The sequence below is a fragment of the Pterocles gutturalis genome, unplaced genomic scaffold (genome assembly GCF_000699245.1).
Source record: "Pterocles gutturalis isolate BGI_N339 unplaced genomic scaffold, ASM69924v1 scaffold50061, whole genome shotgun sequence".
Taxonomy (NCBI): domain Eukaryota; kingdom Metazoa; phylum Chordata; class Aves; order Pterocliformes; family Pteroclidae; genus Pterocles; species Pterocles gutturalis.
In genome coordinates this window covers 13,493-25,525 of record NW_010105262.1, presented here as the reverse complement: position 1 = coordinate 25,525, position 12,033 = coordinate 13,493, and the positions used below count along the sequence as shown (strand labels likewise).

Here is a 12,033-nt window from a genome sequence, read left to right as displayed (position 1 = left end):
AGCTTGTGCTACAGTTTCCATCTAGCTAGGATTTCACATGAAGCTTCAGGGATTGAGCCTAGTTAGAGGACGGCTGAATGCACTGTAGTGCTTAAATATCTTTGAAATTTTCCTCACTGTTTTTTTTCAAGTGATAGTCTTCAGGCCACTACTATCTCTTTTTAATTCAAGTTTTGTGCTTGATGTCGTTTCTATTCATGATTTTTCTGAGGTTGATAACTAATACTGTGGTCTTTTCTGAGAGCTGGTGTGATTACTGCAGACGTGGACTCGAGTACCTTGTTGGAAAGTTGTTGAGAAAAAGGATTTCCAGCTACTTTTTCCTAAATTCAGTAATCTGTATTAAAGGTTCTCAGAACTTGGAGGCTTTTGCAATTACCTGTCAAAAAATATGTGGCGTTTAGGCATATATTTATTGCAGGACTCCTCAGTAAGAATTTGCTGGAGTGTATCTGCTACAGGGTGAGACAGAGCCCTTCTCTGAGTCAGTCTAATAATCTGCAGTATTTACAAACTAAACAGAAACATGTCAGTGCAGCATTATGAAATGGAATCTTTTTAGTTCTTTAGAGCTACTGCTGACATGTGCTGATGTTGTGTAGATACTGAAAGGGACGTACAGCTTTAGCAGTACATGGGATAGGATTGACTTGCAAGTTAGAACAGCAGCTTCATGGATGCTTTGAGCTGGCTCTCAAGTAAAGGCTTAGCTAAATGTCCATCATCTAAGTATTACTTCTTTGTTCTAATTTTTTGTTATCCTGTTTTACTGTGGTTACTCTTTACCAGGCAGCCAAAAGTTGTTTAAAATGGAAGGCAGATTGTATGTTTCCTTCTCTAAAAAACAAGAAGTGCTAATGCAAAAGAGAACTTCTCTTTCTGTTAGGAGGGATTTTTCATGTAAGCCCTTCCCCTATCCAGTATTTTTAGAAATTTCTTCTTTTACCCATCAGTTCCTCAAGCTTATTTAGGAAATTTTGAGTGAAGAGGGTTTTTTCTTTTATTACTGCATTTAGTAGAGTATGAAATTGCTTAAATTATTGTATTTGGTACTTCTGAGGTCTGTCAATGCAAAGATAACAGAAAGGAGAGGGTGATGCTGGCAAAATGCTGTGCTACATATAATTTTTTTTCCCCTTTGGTAAAAGTTTACTGGGTAAAATTTGTTTTCAATGTGCCAATTATTATCTTTGCTAGAAGCATATTCTGAGTGGGGATGGGGAAGGCAATGTTGATGTATTCCTAAATTACTTGATTTTTCCTTTGCCTGGGGCAGGACTTCTTGAGACTTTCTCCCTGTAAATTAATCTCTCCAGACAGATTTTTACTGTCTGAAAAAACATCTCCAAAGGGAAGCTACAGAAAGGAACGGAGATAGAAGCTGGGACTACATGGAATAGGAATTGCTGAGGAAGTTAAGGCCTGGGGCTACTGTTTCTGTGGCCTGTGAGCCCTTCTGGCTTTTGCCGCTTCTTGATTTTCTTTTCAGTGTAAGTAATTGGACAGAGTACTGGAACCTCAGATAACTTCTTCCTGGCTATTCAAGTCTTTAATATTGTATTCTCATTCCCAAAGGCAGCTACTCTGAGAAGGACTTCAGCTCTACCCAGGGGTTACAGTTTTGTTGAGAAAACAGGAACAGTAAGAATATCCTATAGAATCTAAGTGGTACTTGTTTTCAGGAGTGGAGTACTTGAGGATGCAAGTTAAGCAAAAAGGGCCTGGGATTCGGAACAGGCAACTTTGTAATACAGGTATTTTCTTGGTTTTGAGCAGGCTTGTGCTGTCTTCTGAAGCACCTGGTTCCCGGCCAGTGTGAGAGGTTCAGGCAAATCCAGACCGAGGTGATCTTTGTGTATCATTTTCCTTTCTTTCCCCCTCCAACTTAAAGCAGTTTGAGTCAAAGCAATAGTAGTAAGTTGACACTGTATCACCTCCCTCAGAGTAAAGGAAATGATCAATGTTTAAATAGCAAAAGAAAATTTTTAATATAGAGACTGACAAAGGATGTTATTCTGACAAGACAGTGGAAGAGCTGCTTTTTGGACAAAACAGCTTTTTTAGGGCTCTTGCCTAAAGAGGGTTACAAAACAAAAAGCTAGAAACAAATAATACAATGGCTCTCAGTTTTATTAAATAAGCAATTTATATATATATATAAAGTATAACATGTTTCATATTATTAAATAATTGTGCAAACCTTTTACACAGAGCAGGGGCAGGGGACAGGTAATAACCTATATTTGTTAGATTCTTCTCTCGATTCTTTTAATACGTTTACAAACTTTAAATACCACAGATCAAAATCATAGCTACTGTACAATGGCTCTTCAAAAGGCTAACCAAACACTGGCATGAGAATAATTTAAGTGGCAGTGCACGTGTATTTTTCCAGTTGAAATATTGCAAGAAATACAGTTAATAAGGGCTCTGTTGCAGAGACAAGCTGTGGGTACATAAAAGGAGTATTAAAGCTGAACACTTGCCCTAGAAATAATCGTGACAGATGTGATGATCTGGCTGCTCTGAGTCTTGTAGTACTTGTGTTTCAGGTGAACTTCTGACTTCTGGCAAGTCAAGATAAAGCAATATTTCAACTCCATGGAGCAAAGTCTCCCAGAAATGATGTGTATTCCTTGCCTTTAAGCATGGAAGTTTAAAAATTACTGTAGTCAAAATATATCCCTTGAGATGTTCCTGCGTGTGGTTTGCTATACACTGCAGGTGTACATGTGTGTCACCAGTATTTCTAACTGAATTATTTGGACAGATTCTTTGCATCTTCTCACTTTATCATCAAAAATTTTGAAATGCCAAAATTCATGACTTAAGGCAAACTGGCATTAAAGGTAGGTGGGCGGAACTCACCTATGTAGATGTTTTGGGTTTGTTTGGTTGGGTTTTTTTTTAATGCGGATCCTTCTACTTGTTCTAAGCAACCATACCCACACCTTCTGTTTTTAAGTTTCCAGTTAAAGCATTTTTACAAAAGCTAAACAGACTCATGCTAGGGAATGAATTACATGCAGCAGCAGCAACTGGAGCAGTGCGTGCTTATTACTACAGAGATTTAGGAATACCACATACTGGTTTAACATCCATTTTCACTCATTTTTGTCATTAAGACTTACATAATATTTGGGTCAACCAAAAAAAAAACCCAAAGAGCTTTATAAAATTTACAACAATTAAACAGTAATGTTTAATTCTACAAATGAATAAAGCCACCTACTTTAGCTCAACATGACAACACCAGGATTAACAGCAGTGAAATCATCTGTATGTACAGTTTAATATAGTACTGACATGGAATTCTCACAAAAAATATTCAATAACTTAGACTGACATACCATAAAGCATTTGATTTTGGATTAATGAATTTAAGGTTATACACTCTTAAGTGACTAATTTTGTGAAAGTAATACAGCTAAAGGTGCACAATCAGTAAATAAGAATTCCCAGAGAACGCTCTGGCCCCAGTAAAGCACTGAAGTCAACTGCTTAAGTCTTGCGGATTGCAGTAGGCCAGGATTATACCTTCCCACTTCTTTTTTTCTCATCTAGAATTGTAATTTCATGGATTTTATTAAAATATAGTTTCTAGAACTGTTCTCTTACAGTTTTAAAAACATTTAAATACCATGCTCTCAAAAAGAGCATTTATACAAAGTCTTATATTTACAATATAGACAGTTATGATCAGGTGTTAGTAAGATCAACTCTTCCACGTAAGAAGAAATCTAAGTTTATGCGCTGAAGATTAATGAACGTGTCAGTGTTTTGAATTGGCTTGTAAACATACCTGACAACAGATGCGGATGACTAATTAAAGTAGTTGATTAGGAGAGACTACATCACATACAAAAGTTTTCTTACCTTTAAAGAGGACTAAACAAGCACAAAAATTGCAAATTATTTCCACAAGGCTCCACTGCCCGTTCTATAAGTCTGTGCAAGATCAATGCTAATAGCTTCATCGAAAAAGACAATTTGCCCTCAAAGTGCCTTAGGTAAATTGTACACGGAGTTTGTATTGGCATAGCATTCCCATTGTTTAAAAAGGAATTATTCTGTCAGTAAGACAAAAGTTAATGAAAATTAAAATGACTAGACAGATCCTACAAAAATTAGTATCTCCATAAACCACCCAACACTTCATACAGAAATTTCTGCTCAGTTTTCCACATTAGAAAACATCAAAGACACCTACTAAACCTCTCTTAAAATAGCTTATCTTTAGAACTGGAGAAAAAGGGAACAAACATTTTTCTACATACAAGTATTTAATTCCATGCAAGATGGAAAACATGAGTGCACAATAAACTTCATTTTATACTGAAATAATTTATAAATTAATCCATTAAGATTAAAGCAGGGTCTATAGCAGTTATATTGTTACACCTTAAACACATGCAAATGAGTTAACAGCAACATTTTTACATAAAGTTTAGTGCAAGAATGTATCTGCTTAATAAATAGACTGAAGATAATTATGTAATGCTTTGAGGTGTACACACAGTATCTGTGCACATAACAAACTGGTTTGAAAAGTTGTCCGTGTTTGTCTATAAACTACAAGTGCCCATTTGAAATAAAAAAGATCCATAATTACTCATGGGCTACTTCACTGTGACACACGGTGTCACAAACATTGTGGTGAAAATGTAATACTGAAGTTAATCTAGAGATTATTTTATTTTTTATACACAGTTTTTATACAATCAAGAAAAAGAGATACAATTTGTATCAACAAACAAAAGGTCATTTCTGGTTATTTGAGGCATTGCTCTCAGCTGCTTATACCATGCAAGAGAAGAGAGTAAGAATTAATTGCAAATTAAAAATATAAAATGCTGGTTAGTTAAGAAATGTTTTTGAAAACTGGTCAAGAGTTAAATCTGTTTTCCCCAACTATTATAAATGTCTGAAGATTTTTTTTTTCCCCATTAACAGAGACAATAACCAACTAATTAAAACTTAAGTTACTTTTATACACCAACTGTAAATACAGAATCACCTTCAAGTTAACTAATTTTAAATACGTAATGACATGGTCATTATATGTGTTACCTGTATCAACACACGAGTGTTTATCTTGTGTGAAATGATATGGTTATCAAATATCAGTAAGCTAACTGCAGTTGCACCTGTAATTGTGCCGTGCTGTTGGTTTGGGAGTTCTATTTAATATGACAGGAACATATTTTGCATATGAGAAAGAGCCCACGAGATATTTAGAATCAAACCAACCATTACAATAACACAAGTGGAGGAAATTATAAAACTTTGTTTCTCAGACAAACGGATAACTAGAAAGCAGCATGCAAGCCATTATCAAAACACCAGAAACAACCCTGACTGCAGCCTCACGTTCCGTGTGTTTCACAGTAAGAAACATTTAGGCAGTGTCACACCTTCTCATGAAGAAACAAAAGGCCATAAACCCGGCCTTCTCAACTTTCATGAAAAAAACTACAGTAGAAGTCAAGTCCTAGCTCAAGAGGTATCGAGTTAGTCATGGTTCGAAATGTTGAAATATACAATGGATTCAAAAGAGGGCGTCCAGTCAGTGCAGCTTAAAAAACAATAAACGCCTCTTCTGGAGACATTTAGCTACAAACGTTCCCACCCTGAGCAAGATACCAGTTGCGCAAACAATGCCACACAAAGTTATCTCACCTGTTGAAACAGGAACTCTAAAAGCCTTCATGAGGCAAATGCACACCTTTGCATGGATCTGAAGAGCAAAAACCAGGCCAGCTTTGCCCCAAACTCAAACTGCAGTATCTCTCTTCAGGAACCCCCTTCTCAAGTTGATCCTGTACAGCCACCTGGAACGTTGGGCTCACTCAAACACCATCCTTGCCCCTAGAGGAAGGGCTGTAGTGACGGATGGACTTCCATGTTAACATCCACTTTATGCTACTTCAGGTTGAGTAATCCAATTTACGTACAACTGACCATTTGCTTACAGCTTGTCTGGTCATCGGGGCCACCGGCTGCTTACTGCACAGCTGAGAGGCGATTCCGAAGAGAGAAGCTACAGTTAAACTTCTAGTTTATTGAAGGGCACTCACTCATTCACATTCCTTAATGTTTTGGTCCTAATTTAATAAAGTATTTGGCTTCTGTTGGATTGAGCCATCGTATTGGACAATGTAATAGATGCTCAAACTCTTGGGGAACATTTCTGAAATTTAAGTATCAAAAACAATATAGGCATTCAAAAGCTGAAATCAGTTTTTCCTTCTACAACTTGAATATTTTAGTTTTTGTCAAGTTTGCTTTTTCTTCGATATTTAATATGCCAGTAAGCAGTGTCAAATGAAAAGCTGAAACCCTAGAAGTCATCTGGGTGTGTACAGAGCATCCTTTTAAATGCCAATTAGGTATTTATAAGCAAATTTAAAGTGTACACTAATACATGCAGTATAATTGCTAACAATAATTTTGTAGTAACAGCTTTGAGACACTGAACGTGACATTGTAGTTCTTAATGAGTTATCCATGCAGCAAGGTATGCATTTCCTGTAAAATACTATTAAAAATCCCTATATTTAAAATCTTAAAATTTACAATACAATCAACTCCTACATAGTGCCTCGGCATATATATGATTGCTACTGTGTACAGAATTTATACTGTCTTAGTAGAAAATATTTACAATAGATTGGCCCCTTTCTTCTTCATTTAAGTTTTCCTCCAGGTCCTATATGCCATACAGTTTAATTTATCCAAAAGAGACTGTAATGATTTAACGTCCTGTTCTTAATTTGGCAACAATCATAGCTGCTAGCTGTTGTGCATCTGTCATGTGGGGATTCTTTTCCATCACAGAAAGGACAATGCTCGGAGGGAAGATATTGCAGAGGTTCTTATACGTTTGATACTGATGTTCTGGGATGATATGTGGTTCCTGTGGCTCACCACATATCCCAATCCAGGGATTCCTCCAGAGTTGCTCCATCTTCTCGGGCATGCTTCTTACCATGACAGGTTCATAACATGGCTGCATGAGGTTGTTTTTCAGTGGATACGAGTGGTACGTGTAAGAGTCGGATGCACATGGTAATGGATCCCAGCTAGCATGCTGCTCTCGACAGAGAGGTGGTCTTCTCTGTCTCGTCGGGTTACTTTCATAAAGCCGTGAGTCAGAAATGCTGTCCATTCTTGTCATGACCAAGGCGCGGCTTGGTTGTGCAGTTGATGGATGAACGGTTTGAGGCACAGGGTACTCTCCTGGACAACTGGACCGTGCTCCAACAACCGGATGCTGGGCATGTAGGCCTAAGTGGGAAACTGACTGTTTGCGAAGGGATTGCTTAGGCTCTTCAGTTCCGTAACTTTGAACTCTATTTAAGGCTTCATGGTAACCATGGGAAAAAGGCTGAAGACGATTTTGCGATGGCAGTCTGTGGATCTTCACATTGTCTTCTTCTGGACTGGCATCTGCTACACCCAGATATAAGTCATTGTAAGAGGAATAAGAATCATTACTTGTATGGCTTAAGCAATTGTCAGGACAGGGGCTCGAGTTTCTAGAATACATCCCCTGGTCCAGATCAGCCCTGTAATAATCTGTGTTACGAATACTACTTAGGCTCAAGTTGGAGAAATCACTAAGTAAGGAGTAATAGCCATGGTCCCCCAATGACTCGTATTTGGGGTACTGGTCGTTATAGCTAACTGAAGTGCCATGGCTATTGGTGACTAGAATAGGAGGATATTGCACACTGGACATATGCTCCAGTGAGGATTTCTGATGCATGAACTGTGAGGAACCTGGCACCGGACTGCTTGCAGAACGAGTGTTTAATGCACCAGCTGCATGGCTTTTTGGTGGAGGGAGCGTTGGTACACTTAATGCAGAAACCAGAGACGGGACAGAGCTGGCCTCGGACTTCCGGGCTACTGATAACTTTTCCTCAGGCTCCACAGCTACTGATCTAATGCTTGGATCTGACTGACGTTTTGGGGCAATGCGTTTCACCTCAGAACTGATCTCTCCTTTGGAGCTGGGTGGCCCTGTGCCACATTTGGCCAAGGCTCCCTCACTCATAGTTTTCACTGCAGATAATTTGGCACTTATTCGAAGCTCATCCGCTACTGACCTTTGAGGCTGGTTTGCCCGTTCTGGGTGGTAATATTTACATTTGTGCCCATAGGTGCACTTTTTACCTGGAAGAAAAGTGTTTTCAGGTTAAATAAACCAAAAACTAATCAATACCACTAGTTGCTATCTTTTTTCTTTACATCTTTCACCACTACTCAATAGTAATATTTACATATTAACCACCTAAGAAATCATTATATATATTGTAGATATAAGTGGTCACAGACTCTTCTAACTATCCGTGTATATCCCTGCATCGAGGGCAGGACACATCACTTTTCTTCCTACTGGTTCATGATTTCAATACTGACAACATAATGCTATAAAAACCAAAACAGCTGCACCACAGTTTGTATAGTTACCAATCTCCTTCCTTGAATACAAACCAGAAGAAAATAGCAAAAAAATGTGTTATCCACAAGATGTATCTGGTGATCCCTAATCTTCTGCTACATTGTTTTTATTAATATGTGTACAAAGAGTGTAAAAACTGATACAATGCTTGGATGGCAAAACAAAAAAATGGCTTTTTTTTTTTCCCAGTAATGACAAGATGTTAAATTAATTGCTTGCTTCACCTACCTTTGAATACAACAAATCAGTCTGACTTAGGCACTTACCATAAGGACACGGTTGTTTCTTATGTTCAGGAATAACTGGCCTTTTTCTTAAGAAATTTTCAAGGCTTGGACCATGGCGTCCTAAAGGATCATCAGGAGGCATAAATCTAAGGGGAAAGAAATTAAATGCAAATTTTAGTTTTTAATAAGATTTAGCAAATTCTCTTACTTTTGAAGAAAAAAGCATACTTGTCATTCACAAAAGAATACATTAGCAGCCGCTCCTCTATGAACTTCTTCCATTCCGGTTTTTCATTTTGAAGATCCCGATAGTTGTCATTTGACACAATGATGCCATCTGAGTCGAAAGCAAGTTTTACTATGAATCGATCATCATAGCAAACTACTCTTCTTCCCTGAACTCTTCGAGATGGGGTGAAAACAAGAATTTTTTCTTTCTCCAATTTACGTAATATTTCTTGATCTGTAAAATAATTTTATTGAGCAGCTTTTAAAAAAGTTTTAAAAGAAAGAAATGTAGCCTTTGAAATACAAAACTTCTTGCCCTCTTTTCTGACAGTGTCTTATAATTATGTTCACATACAGTCCCCATTATCATTATAAAATATGTAGATACAGACTGACATTTTATTTCTGAGGTTTCAAAGAACTGGGTAAATGCTCAATATTTAAGCTTCATAACCCCTCTAGTCCTCTGTAAACAACAGTGTACCTTTACTCAATCTTCCTGAACATGCCAAGAACTCCGTTGTTTCTGTATTACAATAGCCTTCTTGTTATCCTAGAGTTAAACGTACAAGTACTTTCTGTGCGTAAAAACACATGCTACTTCTTCAGCATTCAAGATAATCCTACTAAATGAGTCCCTGGCCTGATACTAATATTTTATACTCACCCAGCAATTGAGAATCAGTTCCTATATGCTTAACAATGTTTGCTAATGGGAAAATTATGACTACTGCTTCTCAAAAGTGTTGAAACGATCCAGTAATGTTACAAAAAACCAGCACTGCTTATAGGTGAGGATACTTAAATGCATGTTCCCTCACCAGTGAGACTGGCGTGGTTTTCAAAGGAACAGTTGAGTGCAGCATCATCATGCAATGTCACCTCCACAGTCCAGTACGTAGTACACATCAGAAAGATGACATGGTTGTGTCTAAAGGCAATACTTTTTTTTTTTTTCTTTTTAACCCAGGAATTAAAGAAAATCTTGATCTGTTACCCGTAATTGGTGCATCAGGTCGAGACTGTTCTTTTCTCCATGCAGGTACAAACACAGTGATATCTTTATGTCCTTTTTCCAGAAACCAGTCAACAGCTAGTTGAATTCCCCGACAGGAAAATCCTTCTTTATTCCCATGGCTGAAAGACATGCAAAGGTTTTAGAAACAGCAAGAACAGAAGTTACATTTGGGGTTGTTTTTTGTTATTGTGGTGGTTTTCGGTTGTTTTTTGTTTTGTTTTTCCTTCTAAAGCTGCCATAGTCTAAGGATATAAGTGAAACAAATCTGTAGAGACAGGTGAATCTTTTCATTAGACCAGCTTACATAACTGGAAAAAGACAGTTGTCCAGAGCTATTCAACCATCAGATTACAGCAACACTGCTACTTAAAACTCTAGAAATTATGGAATTTCACTAAAAAGTTAAAGCCATCCATACAGAAGCACATTACAGCTAGATTGCTAGAAAAAAAGATCTGAGGGGAGAACTTGGTTTGAGAAGGGGGGAAGGGAATGGAAATACAGGTTACATATAAAGGAGTAACAGCGTAATTAAAAGACTGGACTCAAGAGTCCATAAAAAAGATGTATTATCAGTGTACACATACTACATGACTTAAAATGACTTTGCCATCAATATTGATTTTTCTCATAAATATTTTAGTGATTTATGCTTTGCAAATGTTGTGACAGGGATACTCGCCTCATAGCCACGTTGCTTCCATCAATGACAATTGGCCTCAAGTTATCACTGTTATCCACAACTTCATCTTCAAGGGACAATTCAGGGCTTGCTATTTCCTTTGGGCAAGGGCCCCTTGGCACCAGAGTACTCGTGGAACTGCTGGCACTGCTTTGTCCCTCTGATTCACTTTTGTTGCCAAGTCTCACAAGCTCTGCCAGGACATCATTGATGAGTGCATCTGCTCCCAGTTTATTCAGTACAGCCTGGATCTGATCTCCTGCATACCCAAGCTTTAAAGCAAAATCCATTTTAGCTTGGTATTCCTTGTCCAAATTTGTTTTGCATTCGTCTAGCTTCAAGTCTTGTGTGATACTGCTCTGTGAAAAACTTGGGCGATCCAAACACGGGGACCGACAAAGTGGCCGATGGGCTTTAGTGGACACCTCCTTTCCTCTCCACTGAATATTGCCACAGCTGCTTCTGAAGTATGGTTGCTCAGCTTCACTTTCTGAGCTTGTCCATTCCTCAGATTCTGCACTGCATTCCCCAGCATCTTGTTCCACGTTTCTGTCTTCTCTAGAGTGCCTCTTCTCCATTTTCAGCTTCCCTACCATAGACCAGGCCGTCATCACGTTCAGCTTCCACCTGGAGAGCTCAGTTCTCTTTCATTTCCAAAGCCACCTGTAATTCATACTCAGTTGCATCGTATTGGTCGATTAAAAGTTTACACGAGGCTGGAGTTATTCTTCCTTGCTTACTATGTTCTGGCATAAACAACACCAACATGAAGTTCCTTCAAAAAAAAAAACCCCAAAACAAGTTAGCTTTTGACAAATTCTGCGAAATACTCAGCTACAATGATTTTGTTTACAAGTCAGTAGAGGTCTCTAATCATTCACATTTCTGTGTAAAAATTGATAATAATAAAGCATATAATTGCGCTGTCTCTTTAATCACAAATTAAATTCTTTCCTTCCCCCAGTTACTCTACATACAAAAAAAAAAAAAAACACTTCCCACACAATAAACTTACAGCTGGAACTAATGGAGTATCTCAGTAATATTTAAAGATAATAAACCAGAAGAGTGACCCACCAATTTCACTAGAAACCTCTCTTTACAGCCTTCTACTGCAGGAACAGCCTATCTATATCAGGAAAAACTGTGTGGAGTTCCAATATGCATAAAAATTTAAAACAAACCATTTCAGCCTCTTTCAGTTTAGAGAACCAACACTATCAGAACCAACAAGTTAAGTTTACTGCAACCTGGCTGCTAGACACGTAGAGGTCAACAACAAGATGCACAAAGGTTCTACACTACAATCATCTTGTGCTTTGTTTACTGTACCTACTGCTCTGAAAATTCCAAAATCAAGGATGGGTATTACTGCATTTTGTCAGAAAGTCAGGATGGAGACTCATAATTC

The 12,033-nt window shown here is 37.9% G+C and overlaps 1 protein-coding gene across 1 annotated transcript; it reads right to left on the bottom strand.

Annotated features, from left to right (window-relative positions):
- Window positions 1-6,754: 6,754 nt before the first annotated feature.
- On the bottom strand, window positions 6,755-11,233 carry ZC3H12B (zinc finger CCCH-type containing 12B). Its single transcript, XM_010087306.1, has 5 exons — window positions 10,623-11,233; window positions 9,920-10,059; window positions 8,923-9,157; window positions 8,734-8,840; window positions 6,755-8,178 (listed from the first exon to the last, which is right to left on the bottom strand). Exons 1-5 carry the CDS (start codon window positions 11,231-11,233, stop codon window positions 6,755-6,757), a joined length of 2,517 nt encoding a protein of 838 aa, XP_010085608.1.
- Window positions 11,234-12,033: the final 800 nt, after the last annotated feature.